The sequence below is a fragment of the Eptatretus burgeri genome, chromosome 7 (genome assembly GCF_056783735.1).
Source record: "Eptatretus burgeri isolate ZD-2024b chromosome 7, Ebu_testis_v1, whole genome shotgun sequence".
NCBI classification, from domain to species: domain Eukaryota; kingdom Metazoa; phylum Chordata; class Myxini; order Myxiniformes; family Myxinidae; genus Eptatretus; species Eptatretus burgeri.
In genome coordinates this window covers 34,363,113-34,378,112 of record NC_140967.1, presented here as the reverse complement: position 1 = coordinate 34,378,112, position 15,000 = coordinate 34,363,113, and the positions used below count along the sequence as shown (strand labels likewise).

The following is a 15,000-nucleotide window of genomic DNA, read 5'->3' as shown; positions in this document are numbered from 1 at the left end:
AGTGAAATATGGAATCTGCCACTGGATCCTTTCCAGGTACCATATTTGTCCATAATTTTTTCATGAAGAAGATCTGGTAGGTGAGTGATGGCATCGGTGCTGTAATGTACACACAATTGTCATGTCAATAATTTACATGTTTTAATGACATCACTTCACTTTTTTTCAACACAGAAATGTTTCAGTGAAATTTGTGAATGGCTAAGATTCTAATTTATGGCAATGAACACATGAAGCTTCAGCCTGATTTCTATGCTCAATAATGCCAGGTTGTTTGCAAGATTATTTCTAGATTTTCTGGGCTCTCCACTACCAATTGTACCGGTCACGTTTGCTAAAGATCACTTACCCTCCCTCGATGGACGTATCTTGCGGATCCAGTCAGTAAGATGACGTACAAAGTCAAAAAAGAAATCTCCTTCTGGTACGCTGATCACCTGTTTAGGCAAGTGCAATTAGAATCAGTATCTCATGCAATAAAAAGTATACAGTCGTACATAATGAAGCTGGAGAGTTCATCGAACACAATACCCCATGCAGTGTTCAATAATATAGTACTTCAATTTTAATAAAATAATGATTTCAAAAATCGTTTAAAAATCCAGAAGTTCAGTGCTACTGAAGTAGTCTTATACATCACCCTTAAACACTGTAATAAGATGATGTTGAGTCGCAGTTTCGGAGATGGTGACTTTATTGATACCCTCTCACATGCCACGCCCTTTAATGCGATATATTGATATCCTGTGTATCATGGTTTTTGAATGTATTGTGAAGGCAATTTGTGTTATACAGTGTTCAAGTATGTAATTAAATTTAACTAAAGGTTTGAAGAGGTTTAAAGGCGGATAAATAAATTAATTCCGGGTTTTAGTGCCGTTTTATCCAATTACTATTACATCACCTTATCTAACACGTTACATTAATTATTTTTGCCTGTTATTTGTGTCCTTTATGACGTCCCTAAAAACAGAACGTTTCCCGTTTGGAATGATTTTCAATTTTGTTTGACTGCCAGGCAGGCAGATGGAGTTAAAATATTATCTCACTCATCTCTGTGCATATGTGGTCAGGAAGAATTCAGAGCCAAGTTATGATAAAAATGCAGACTTGTATTCCTATTCATGTTCCAATTTGTGTTCAAAATATAACATTCAACTTACATAAGTTATTCCTCGATCATAAGACAGACAGACATGAACCAATTGCTGAACCTTTCTTTTCGTTTCACGTACACAGGGTAACAAGCATATGTGGGAATGCTTGTGTGTGTGTATTTGTAAGTGTAAACAAACGTGTGTGCAAGTGCATGTGTGCACATTGTTGAGCATCCTGACTGGTACCACTATGCCCAGAGAGTGATTTTTTTCCTCCCACTGGTGTGCCAGCTTACCCCATTTTGGCAGTATCAAAGTGAAAGGGTCAACACAGCCAATACAACATGGACCTCACCTGAGGATAAAACCAATGGGTCATGCACAGTGGTCTTTGTTACCTCCACCACCGAAGATTAAGGAAATTATGTTTTCACCCCTCTCTGTCTGTCTGTCTGCCAGTCTGCCTGTGTACAGGATATCTCAAAAAGTTGTGGACAGATTCGAACGAAAGTTGGAGAACACGTTGGGTGTGTGACAAGTGATTCAATTTTGGTGAAGATCTGAATCCAGATCCGGATCTGATAACTTTAAAGTTATTCTTCACCATTGAGAGATTGAGCCAAAAACGATATATAGCATGATATTTTAAAAAATGTAACAGGCCCAATATGTTCTCGTGGATCAGGCATTACATGGTGGAGGTATGCGCTCTACCGAGTGCCCTTCTAGTTTAATTTGTCTTCATAGTACACCCACTCTCTATGGGACCTACCTCGAGGCCTTGCACTTAGGGAGGGGGGATTAACGATTTTATTTGCATTAATATTGTTTTGGAATAACATTAATATAATGAAATTGTTGTTGTTATGACTTTGGTTTTTAGAAGCGGCCTTGGAAAAAAACGCCACAATAAACTATCTCTACACCTCAACACGGCGTTTGTCTCAAGCGGAAAACCACCTTGGGGAGGGGAACAAATTATGTCACTCCAACCTCGGTCGTGTGACCCTTAGGCCCCCTGGCAAGTTTGGTTGAGATTAATTAACCGATGTCCGAATGCACCGTGGACAGACAGACAGATAGACACGACATGGTGTATTTTATTATCGTGAAACAATTGCACCTGCGGGGATTAATTGTTCCGGCTAATATTTGTCTGAAACCAATTCTGTATCGTGTCTTTTTCTGTGGTCTGCCGAATAACTTCCAAAAGACGAGTGCAGAGAGTTAAAGGTCAATGCACTGACAGACATGAGGAAAGAAATTTGCTGATAGGCAAACGTGGAGAGTTATCGATTAACATTCAAATAAATAACCATGGGTATTGATGGTGGAGGACATGAGATGGTGGTGAGGTTCCATTTCAATGAACTGGAGTGAAGAGTACAGGATTGGGTGAATTCAGGGAGGCGATTACACAGATTAGAGAAAAGGAGGGACAAACAAGTGGAGGTGGGCAGAAAAATGCTAAAGTGGAAGGATAGTTCAAAGGTAGTGTATTCACTTTTGATCTGTCGAGTCTGTGTTCAATTCTCAACTATAAACGGTCATTGTGCGATATTGCAGTATGGACATTGTATCAGTGAGTACGATATATTTTGAAGAGAATGTTAATCCGGCGGTCATGTCTGCTCATATTCCCCGGTGAACATTTAAGATCCAACAATTTATTTCAAAAGAGTAGGCCATTGTGGGCACATAGCTTGGCCAAAATCTAACTCCCTGTACTTATCGACAGAGGAAGATGCCATGAATCTGTCACATGAGAATGAAGATAGAGTATTGGCATGAATAAAGGTCATCCAAGCGGTACAGCAATCGGCATGCTACCATCTTGCCATCCTGGAAATAAGAGTACCTTGTCAGTAATTTTCACGAAGAGGCTGAAACCTTCAGAGTTGTGGAGGTGTAGCCTGGAAACAATGTTTTTGCATAAATCTCTGGCACGTGTGCTCGACTCAACCTCAAAAGCCTGGATGGCCATGGGTGAAGGTTGTAAGGAAAAAAGGCAGAAATGTTTGAGATATGGAAGTAGTTAACAGTTATAGACTAATTAAGGTCAATATTTTTAGACATATGGCCAGTAGTTTGGATAACAGCTACCAATTTCTAGCCATTCACATGTTACAAATACCAATCTCTGATATAATGTGAAGTGTGGTGTCTGTCTCCTGTTTCCGACGGCTGCCTCTGGTGATGCTTTTTAAAAGCTTCGCATGCAGGCAAAGCAAAACAATCGACAAGAAGAAATGCATGATCCCAAACGAGAAACATTTTAAACGTATAAATACAATATGGAATTACAGTTTGTTTATCAACAGTGTGCGAAGATACGACCTCGGCTGACAGGATAGACTCAAGATATGCACACTTGTCTTGAAGCTGCAAGCCTGGGTTCGAATCTTGGCCCAGCTATAAACTGTCATCTCGGTGTTTCACAGACAGGGTGATTCATCAATGTGTGTGCCATCCCTGCGATGGTTGTTAAACTGAGAACCCTGTCTACCGACATTAGTTGGTGGAGTTAAAGATCCCCATGGTGTCCTTTACAATGAGTGGGCGAGCTATTGTCAGCACCATGGCCAATTTACAAATTTCTCTCCTAACTCCTGCTGGGAAGGCAATGGCAAACCACCTAGTATAACTCTTGCTAAAGAAGCTTATTCGGTGGCACTGATGCTATGTGACAGAGTACACACAACATTTTAAAAATATAGAGCACTGATGTATAGAGAGGAGGGAAGAGAGGTGGGAGGGAGAAAGGGAGGGAGAGTGGAGAGAGAGAGAGAGTGGAGAGAGAGAGAGAGTGGAGAGAGAGAGAGAGTGGAGAGAGAGAGAGAGTGGAGAGAGAGAGAGAGTGGAGAGAGAGAGAGAGTGGAGAGAGAGAGAGAGAGTGGAGAGAGAGAGAGAGTGGAGAGAGAGAGAGTGGAGAGAGAGAGAGAGTGGAGAGAGAGAGAGTGGAGAGAGAGAGAGAGTGGAGAGAGAGAGAGAGTGGAGAGAGAGAGAGAGTGGAGAGAGAGAGAGTGGAGAGAGAGAGAGATTGGAGAGAGAGAGAGTGGAGAGAGAGAGAGAGTGGAGAGAGAGAGAGTGGAGAGAGAGAGAGAGTGGAGAGAGAGAGAGTGGAGAGAGAGAGAGATTGGAGAGAGAGATTGGAGAGAGAGAGAGAGAGAGAGAGAGAGAGAGAGAGAGAGAGAGAGAGAGAGAGAGAGAGAGAGAGAGAGAGAGAGAGAGAGTGGAGAGAGAGAGAGTGGAGAGAGAGAGAGTGGAGAGAGAGAGAGTGGAGAGAGAGAGAGTGGAGAGAGAGAGAGTGGAGAGAGAGAGAGTGGAGAGAGAGAGAGTGGAGAGAGAGAGAGTGGAGAGAGAGAGAGTGGAGAGAGAGAGAGAGTGGAGAGAGAGAGAGAGAGTGGAGAGAGAGAGAGAGAGAGAGAGAGAGAGAGAGAGAGAGAGAGAGAGAGAGAGAGAGAGAGAGAGAAAACAGTGGAGAGTTGGGAAGAGAGTGGAGGGGGAGAGAGGGGAAGTGGAGGATGGGGGGAGAGGGACGGGAGAGAGAGGAGGTGGGATTAGAAAGCGGGTAAGAAGTTTACCTCTGTATCTATCCTGTCCACCCCATTCCTCCCCACACCCATTGTTTGTCCAAGTCTCCCTATATTTTGTCCTTCAACTCCGCTGTTGGTGCCCTCCCCCCCCCCACCCAACCCAACAACCCTTCACTCTTCCTTTTGTCCTGTTGCAGCCTGATCTGTTCAGTGTTCTAGCTCTTCCACGAGCCTCAACACTGTGTACAAAATAACTGTCATAGGTTGACAATCATTGTGCAGGCTTGATGGGCCAAAATGTCTGTTGTTGCCATAATATTATATGTTGCAAACAATGATGCTGTCCGTGTGTTCATTTGTCTCCTGTTTACTATGGCCACTTTTCATGCTGCGTTTGAAAAGCTCAACTTTAAATTTTGAAATAACTAAAGAACAGGCATGAATAATGTTGATGCCAAATTTTATTTTTGCAATCAGGATACTTTGCCCTCTTTTTTGATAAATTGAACCTCCACCGCCAGATGTTTCACCGGCATTTCGTGCTGGGTGGTATAAGTAGCTCGGAGGTTTGGCTCTGAGTGAAACCAAGAGTGCAATGCAAGAGTGCAACACAATTAACCCATGCTCCTGCAAAAGTCCAGAAAACAATTTAAATTAGATACTCTTGCTCGTCACTGTGGATGGGTACTCTTCATATATATATATATATATATATATATATATATATATATATATATATATATATATATATATATATATATATATATATATATATATATATATATATATATATATATATATATATGTATATATATATATTGTTGCGGATTCGCGCCTGCCGGCGTGCGAACGGCCACGTAACTCGAATCGCGGCACGTCGCCCACCGGACGGACAATCCCGTCGTGACCCTCTCGGACTAACGCCGGGAACTAGTCACGGGTGGACCTTTCGGACTCACCACGATCGTGCCAATCGGCCCCCCGCGTGGGATAGGGTTGCTCGCCAAATTCGACCTACCTAAGTACCCACACGGAGGGTAGACCGGGCGATCGCACCTCGCCGCAGGTCGACTTCGGACACGGGCCACTTTAAGCGACCCGTTCCGTACTATCGGGATAACCGAGCGGTGTTATCGTCGGCCCCGACGGTTCGATTAATTATCGGGCGTTTTAGCCCACGACCAACCCTTTACGTGAAGTAAGATGGAGATTCAATAAAGGAAAAGACGAAGCGAAACGAGAAAACAGTTCAACAATAAGCACATTTATTTTGCGATGAACGGAAAGCACACATATACAATTACACCAAAAGCAAATGTAAAAGGAGAAGAAACACACAATATTACACAAAAAGCAAATATAAAAGAAGAAGACAATGCAGAGCTATCCGACTACCGAGCACACGGCAACACTTATACAGTTTTACTTCACAGACGGCGCCGACAACACATATACCCAAAGCAAAAGAAAAAGACCACCCTCAAGGATGAGGCGGGCCTGGGGCCGAGACCGCGTCGGGCCTACCCGTCTGATGATGAGACGCAAAGTGGCGGTGGCGCCCCAACTCCGCGGGCCTCGCGGACAGTGTCTGGTAGGGGGTGGGAAAGGGGCCCCCTTGTCGCACTATCTCAGCGCGGGGGGAAACAGGAGCGGGTTGTTGATGCTCGGGGGAAAGGAGGATATCCCCCTGTCTCGGGTCCCGCGACGAGCGTCTCCACCACGACCTCGGTCGCGCCGCCGGCCTCTCCCTTGGCAGCTCCCCGAATCCGACGCGAGTACCCCCTCAACCGCCTTCGCCGCCGCCGCCTCTCCACAGCTTCGTCCGATCGCCCTCTCCGTCTCCTCTCTTGACTCGTCCCAACTCTTCACTGGCTCCGTGAACTCCCAACTCCGAACTGCGAACTCTTACTGCGTTGACTGACGAACGCAGCCGTTTATATCCCCCGTGGCCTCGCTCCCCCACCTTTGACCCTTTACCTCCGACCCTTCACCTCCAACTGGCTCCCCATTGGACCGAGGAAAAGTGGGCGTGAATGCTTTTTGATCCATGAATTTGCATATAGCGACCACACTCCAACGCCCTGGAGGCGGGGCCAAATCGCCCCACGCTCACCGATAGGACGGAACAGAAGTGGGCGTGAGTCGTTTTTGATCCATTTTCTTCGGAAAGTCTGTGATGTTTCTGAACACGCTGCTCGGTGCGCGCCCTGCACGAGTCCAGTATCGGTGCCCACAAGTGGCGCAAGAATGGTGGTGATGCGATGGTGGCGAGTTGTGACGGTAAAGGTCGTGGCTGTTGTCGTGAAGCGGCGTTGTGGTTGGTGGTTGTTGTGTGATGGCTGTTGAGACGTGGTTGGTGGTGGTAGTAATGGCGGCTGGTCCAAAATAAAGATAGTAAAAGAAAAACGGCTATCTAAAAGGGTCGCAGCCCGCATGAATGACATTTATTCCCTCTAAACAACGGGTTTGGGCCTAACTACACATATACTTACAGAGATATCTCACCTAAGGGACCTGAATGGTGGTTTGTAAATTTCGTCAACCACAACACTACCCCCTCCCCTTTTTACAGACTCGTCCCGAGTCGTCAAATTTTCGTGTGCCATCATGTGTAGTTTTCCCCTAGTACATTTTACCTACGGATCCCTGAGTGCGACATTCATGGTATTCGTGTCCCCAAAATAAATAACCTAAGGGCTGAGTAACTACCGAAACAAACTCACTCACACGGACGACTTAAATAAAATTGCCGGCGCTAAGACAAACATGCCGGGGGCGCACTCATATTTACAGTACATCTTACCTTAACTTACAAATTTTACACTAAACCATGGCCCAGGATCAATGAACTCTGCAAAAAGAAAGCAGTTAGCAGGGAGCCAGGCTGCCCGCATGCAGTCTCTGGCTCAACCAATGCAGGTGACAGGGAACGTGGCCGGCTGCTCACACGCAGTCCAAGGCCTTCCCTTTTGAACTGAACGCGGTGAACCACAACGGTGCATGGGCTGCACAAACGTAGTCTCCGTGCCAGCTCAAGTGGCACACGCAATGAACACAACGAATGGATGGATGAATGGTTTGAACTGAACGCAAACACGGTGCACAGGCCGCCACTGCAGGCCCGTGTTGTAGCTGCCAACAGGGCAGTTCTCGCAGCTTGCAAACTGTTGCCTTGATCCTGACGCACATGGCAATGAACAGGGAGGGGCAGAGCAAAATTGAACGGGGGCTGGTGAACATGGGCAATGGGCATGGCAAAGGCAGCAGGCAAACACAGCCCGCAGAAGAAGGCCGTTGCAGGCAAACACAGCTGCAGATGATCCGGCCGGCACAGGCCTTGCAGCAACACAACAGCTGCCGATGAAGTGGGCCGGCACAGGCCTTGAAGAAAAACAGCCAGCCGGCAGATGAAGTGGGCCGGCACAGGCCTTGCAGCAACACAGCCAGCAGATGAAGCTGGCCAGCCTTTGCCGTTCAGAGGAGGTTGGTGGAGGGAGTGCGGTGGTGCTGACCACTCGGAAGGCGGGCTCAGACCTACCTACCTGTCTCCCTCCCAACCTATCGCCTTTGCCTGTCACTGTCTATACCCACTCCCTTAATTTGTGAAAAACCAATTTAGCCCCCACTTATTTTTTTTTAATTTCCTTTTTTTACTTCCCCACTATAAATCATCCCCGAACCCCCTTTATCGTCCTTGTTCGGCTAACCTATCCTGTCACCTAGCCTACTCCCAACCCCTACGTTCCCTTCCCGGAGGGGAATAAGGGAGAGCTAACGTCCTGTGTCGAGGCCCAACGAAGCCTCAGGATGGCCTCCCCAGACTTCAGCGATCTATGACCAAAGTGGGTCCAGCGGCCCACAACGAGAGCGAGGGGATGGATGGTGCGGAGGGGTACACTTCCTAATCTACCCTAACCATTTAACTGTTAAACTACCCCGGGGCTTCAACAAGCGCCTCTCGCTTAAACTATTGGTTCTAACAACCCAGATTCCCGTCGCCTGTGTTGGTGTCCTCACAATTTCGGGCCTCGCCCCCCAATTTTCTCTCCGTGCCCTCACACGGTCTCATGGCTGGGACATGTGGCTCCCTTTGGCAGGCACGACCCTCTGCCGATTCTCCCGCTATGGCACCCCCGGGCACTACACTGCCTCCGAGCCTACCAGCTCCCTAACACCGGGGAGTGCCCCCATGGCACCTCCCCTGAAACGCACACGTGGCAGGCTGGCTTCCCAGGCCCCTTTCCGAGGGTCACCCATGCCCACAACACTGCCCACGCGGCTAATGGCGCCCCGGGCCCCCGCACCAAGCAGGCGCACCCGTGCCCACTACGCTATCCCGGCCCCCCCCATGGGCCCTTGGCCTACCACGGCCGACTAGTCTGGTGCCCGGGGTACCCACTCAGCGATACTCACCTTTTGCAGCCACGCTCCCAGCCCGTCAACAGGGCTCCTGCACCCCTCCAAACGGGTTTCGAGCCTACACTCCCACCAGCAACAAAACAACCTCCATTTTTCAATTTGACTAACCCCCTAACTCAGTCTACACTGACCCCGGGGTCCCTTGGGTGGGAGTCACTCCTCCCCCCAATCACTCATCGCACCATGCAGTCCCCATTCGCTCCATTCACACAAACCCGCTGGCCTCACTCACTCATCATGTACTCACCTCACAACTCTTCAACACACACACACCGCTGAACTCTGCCATCCTCCTAACTACCTCCCCGAACTAACTCCTGCTCCCACGTCGTCCCTTAAACTACAGCACGTTCCTTTTAACACTACGTAGCTAAACTACGTCCCCACTACACATTCACTGTCTGTCACTGTTCTCAAATGTCCCAAAAATTAATTTCCCAACCGAAATCTCGCTACAATCCCTCTAACTAATCCATTCCACGGACTCCATGAGGACTTACCCCTGCCCCATGAAGTCGGTCTAACGAAGCTAACCCTTCCCCATAACTAGTTTCCATCCTGTGCCCTAGGGAAGGGGGTCTTCCACCCCTTGCCCAGGAATCCTGTGCACCCGAAAGTGAGGCTTGCTTTTTTTTTCTTTACATGCGCAGCACCAGCGCGGCAACTCACAGCTTGCGCACTTTAGACCTGCCCGTGACGTCATGCAGCTGCACGTGTACCACGTCCCTCCTTGGACGGTACCATCCGGCAGGGATACCCCTCCTGCCGGATTCCAACCCCACGTGCAGCCATGACGTCACCGTGCGCATAAAAAAAAACACAAGCCCCACGTCTCGAGGGGTTCCCCACGCAAACACATGTGCTTTGCCCGTTGGAGCTTAACACACACGATCGCGTGGAGAACCCGTCTGGTCCAAATCCGTTATCCTGCCTAAACTTTGTCCGTCCACGAGATCCGCAAATCCACCGCGTGCGTTTCCGGACCGGGACTTCACTCTCGCAAGCGAGCACGTGGGGGCCTCGTGCGTTGCACAGCACGGACCTCGTGCTCGCGGCTGGGCGAACCCCGCACGGTCCCCGAAACAACTACAGCCGCTACTCGGCTTTCTTTCTTCTGTCGCCGTCGTCGTCGCCATTCGACCCACGCACTCCCGCGTGTTACGATGCTAACACACCTCACCATTAAACTCACACCGGGAGATGCGGCTGCATGTTCACACATGCCCACCGACATCTCCCTTACATACCGCTCTCTCACACACACGGTCTCCCTTGCACTCGGCCGTTCACTCACGCATGCTACATCCCTCGCACACGTGGCTCCATGCACTCGCGGCCTTCCACTCACTCGTGCCATTTCCCTCACACAAACCACACCACTCACACACGCGGGGGCACTCACCCGCGGTTCCTCATCCACACGCCGTTCCTCACTCACACACGCGGGGGCACTCAACCGCGGTGCCTCATCCACACTGGCCGTTTCATCCACACACACGGCCTCTTCTACACACGGCGGGCTGGGAAGCACGTACTCCGGCACAATCGCCACCACACCACTCACACACGGGGTCGCTTCCACACACGGGGACGCACTCACACCTTGCATCACACACACCGGGACAACCACACTGGGGATTCGTGTCCCCACAAGGGTCTCCGGGGCCTCTATACCCCCCAAGCTCTCCGTGCACCTGTCCACAGCACCCGTCCCCTCAACCTCGCAAAGCACGAACGAACCCACCTGGTCGTGACGCCTCAAGGGGGCATACTCCCTCCCCTCGTTCCTGGAGGAGGCCATCCAACTGCTCGCACTGGGTCCCGACACGCTCCGCGAGCTTACCCCCCATTATCCTCCACTACCTCCGTGTGTGTGTGTGTGTGCGTCTCTATCCCCGTCTTCATCGTGTAGTCTTCCCTCTATCGTTCCCATCTCCCGTGTCTCTGCCAACTCAGTCACCTCTTCACCCTTTATCTCCCTTGTCTCAACTATTTTTATTTCCTTTGTTGTCACCTCGTGTCTTGTCTCACACGTTTTGGTCTCCCCATTTAATTTTTCCCTTTCGGTCATCGTCACGACCCTCGCCCAACACGTCCCCCGAATTATTTTTTCACCCGCCTCCACCGCGGGCCCGACAGCCGTTGCACCCCCTTCCAGCTCGTTCGCTCCCACACGTGGAGTCGCCATTTTTAGCTCCCTGGTCACTGCCTTCATGCCCGCCTGCAGGCTTCGGCCCATGTTCTGCGTCTCACCCCGCAGCTTTTTCGTTTCTTCCTTCATTTGCTTGTTCATGCTTTTTATTTCGTTTATAAATTCATTTGCGTTTGTATCCATCTTTTCGATCAGTTCCGCATTCATTTTTGCCAGCATGGTGAATAGCTGGGCCATGTCGGGTGCGCTTGGGTGAGCCGTTTCGGCAGGGATCGGGGGGTTTTGGTGGAGAGGGGGAGGGGAGGTGTCATACACCGCGGCCGCCGCCGCACCTATTTCGGGCTCTGGGTTCAGTCGGGCGAGTCTGTGTTCCTGCACAACCAACATTTCCTGCACGGGGATTTCATCCTGGACCATGGATTCTACACATTCTACATCCATTTCTAATACCCTCGGCTCCCGCCCGCCTTGAGACGCCATCTTGCTTCTCGTAAAGGGTTAATTTAGCTCGCTCGTAATTTGGAGGGAATCGGGGGTCGCTCCTCTCACCCCTGGACCGATTCACGTGAATTTAGCTGGAGACAGGAGAGCCCGTTTACCCGTTCTCCGATACCAGTGCCGCGAGGAGGGCGATGGGTTTATATCGCACGACCTGACACCAGTGTTGCGGATTCGCGCCCGCCGGCGTGCGAACGGCCACGTAACTCGAATCGCGGCACGTCGCCCACCGGACGGACAATCCCGTCGTGACCCTCTCGGACTAACGCCGGGAACTAGTCACTGGTGGACCTTTCGGCCTCACCACGATCGTGCCAATCGGCCCCCCGCGTGGGATAGGGTTGCTCGCCAAATTCGACCTACCTAAGTACCCACACGGAGGGTAGACCGGGCGATCGCACCTCGCCGCAGGTCGACTTCGGACTGTAATATATATATATATATGTTCGGATATATATATATATATATATATATATATATATATATATATATATATATATATATATATATATATATATATATATATATACACACACATATATATATATATATATATATATATATATATATATATATATATATATATATATATATATACATACATATACATATATTTATCTTCTTCTTCTTCTTCTTTCAGCTGCTCCCGTTAGGGGTTGCCACAGCAGATCATCCGTATGATCCGCATAATGATTTGGCACATGTTTTATGCCGGTTGCCCTTCCTGATGCAACCCTGGTCGCCTCTTACGACACAAGGATATGGTACACCTATTTTAACCGTGGTATACACCGGCCCAGTACACTGGTACTCACTTCGCCGACCTCGGAAGGATGACAGGCTGAGTCAACCCCTGGTGTATTAATTCAGTGGTCCAACGGGGCTTGAACTCAGGACCTTTTGGATCCCAAGCCGCTACCCTAACCACTGCACCAACACCTGGATATATATATATATATATATATATATATATATATATATATATATATATATATATATATATATATATATATATATATATATATATATATATATATATATATATATATATATGTTATTTAACCAAGACACCAAGGCAATGGGATGCAACCAAAAGCGGTAACCGAGTTACTTATTTCGTTATTACTTGCTTCAGGTATAGCCCGTCCCTTATGTGTAATGAGTTTTATGGGTCAATATGCATTGTATAGGATGAGGTAGGATTTTTTCCCCCATTCTTCCCCATTTTCTTCCCTGCACATGAATCTCTCTCACATGACAAATCACACGCTGCACACAGCCTAATTTGCATACACTCAAAAACCCAGTTTAAATCATGTGCCAGAATCAAACTACCACATTACATTAACCTCCACCACACTCTTCCAACAACTGCTACAATGATCAAGTGACATTAACACACATTTAGTATCACTCCACATTATTAGAACATCACACAAGCTTGCTATACACATTGGTGTGGTCATGACGATCTGGGATATGGGTCGGGTGGGGTGATAATTTGTTCCAAATCATTAAGAATGGAAAATGTAAGAGCTTCAACTCCTCAAACATCCATGTGGGAAGATTTCAGCCACTCACTGTGGTGTACATTGAAGTCTCCAAAATGGAGAAATTCTGCTTGAGGGTGTTCGAATGTCATGGCCTCATGGCAAGAGTTAAGATAATGAAAGAAAGCTCCAAAGTTTGTAGAATTGGGAGAGCATTAAGTGAAACAGAGAAAGATAGTAATGGTCGGGAGACAAACAGATGACATCAAAGTTTGGAGATTCGAGGTCCTCAAGGCGTACAGCAGGCGTGTTGTTGTTGGAGCAGACACAGACTCCTCCTTTGAAGCGGAATCATGAGTGAAGGTTGTCGTTAGAAATGTTAAAATAATTAACAAGAACATCATGTAATAATTGCGTTGAGAGAGAAGCAAGATAAAAGGAGAGGAGCTTGATAGATGATGTTCAACAAAGGAAAGATTTGAAGAAAGACCACAAATGATGGTGAAATGAATTGAAAAAGAGTCACGTTGGTTCAAAAGGCAAGGGTCTTGGGAGAGACCGATACTACTACTGTTTGAGCCCATCCTCTCATTGAGGAGAAAGGGGAGGGGGGTTATTTGCCATGCTCAGCACTGAACTAAGTCCAGCGATGCTGATGATGTCGAAGTGATATTGATCCAAGCAGAGGATGCATATTCCATGCTGGACCAGACCATAACTCTTTATACTGTTGATCATTGATTAGAATATATGGTGCAGCTCTCTGGAGCAGATTGAGCCAATGACCAGCACTTATGACATATAGGGTTCAGGATAAGTTTGTGCTGAGATTCAGTTTGAATCTCATCTTCCTCTGCGTCATCAAATTAGGTGTTGAAAGAATAGAGAGGGTGTAGGTGACAATTGCTGGCATTCTTGCTTCTAAAGACAATCAAGGTGATGCATTTCATCATTTCAGGTCAGAATTCAGTGAATCGGCCACTTGGCACTGGTGTAGCTTGTTTATTACACCTGACACTCAGCAGGCATCAAATGCACGCAGAACTGCAATATTCTCTCACTGCTCAATAATATCATCAACAAGGACGAGAAATTATAGTTTCCAGAATGGATGCTCATGGCACACCTGCATTGATAATCTTCATGCTGGAGGATGTTTACAATCAACACACATTGAAGTTGACTGTCACAAAGATAGTCTGACAACAATGTGAGGAGCCTTCCCTCCAAAACACAAGTTGGCAAGCTTGGCAAGTAGTCGCAGTAAATAATTAGTCAAAATCAAGGAGTGATTCTGCATTTACACAATTTAAATTAGAACCAAGGGATTCCAGGGCTAGGTTCCAAAACAGGTAAAATATTTTCTGTTTTATTTATTCTTGCCATTAGATATTTGTTCTTGAACACATCATTTTGCACTTTTTCCATTAAATCTTCAATAAAACAACTATTTCCATCTTTTTGTCGAGCGCGCGAAGTCTGCCCATGCTTCACTCACCTCATCAGTCTCATCAGGGAAGTACACTTTGTGAAAGATCTGTGTGGTCTTGTGTTGAATGGCTTCTACTTCCACCAGGTGAGGTGAAAACTTCCGGCAGCCATTTCTGGATGAAAGGGAATTGGGGAAATGCAGAATCACTCCGTCCAACTAAATTTTGGCACAATTGGATTCCATCCACAAAATTAAAACGCCTTTGAACTTAAATATTTTCAATTAGGACAAGACTTGTCCATTACCAGGCTGGAGATTAAACCTTTGATCTTGCTTAATTTCTTCATTACATACATAAGACAGGAAGATATGCAAG

General features: G+C 47.5%; 1 protein-coding gene across 1 annotated transcript in view; it reads right to left on the bottom strand.

Moving 5' to 3' along the window:
* MYO7A (myosin VIIA) overlaps nt 1-15,000 on the bottom strand; it is a 161,384-nt gene that overhangs the window by 52,496 nt on the left and 93,888 nt on the right. The window contains exons 40-43 of the mRNA XM_085888027.1: nt 14,691-14,796; nt 2,956-3,069; nt 350-437; nt 1-99 (exon numbers count right to left, since the gene is read on the bottom strand). The exon at nt 1-99 is cut by the window's left edge and continues 8 nt beyond it. Of these exons, the coding sequence (XP_085744153.1) occupies nt 1-99; nt 350-437; nt 2,956-3,069; nt 14,691-14,796 (407 nt within the window). The remainder of the gene's footprint in view (nt 100-349; nt 438-2,955; nt 3,070-14,690; nt 14,797-15,000) is intronic.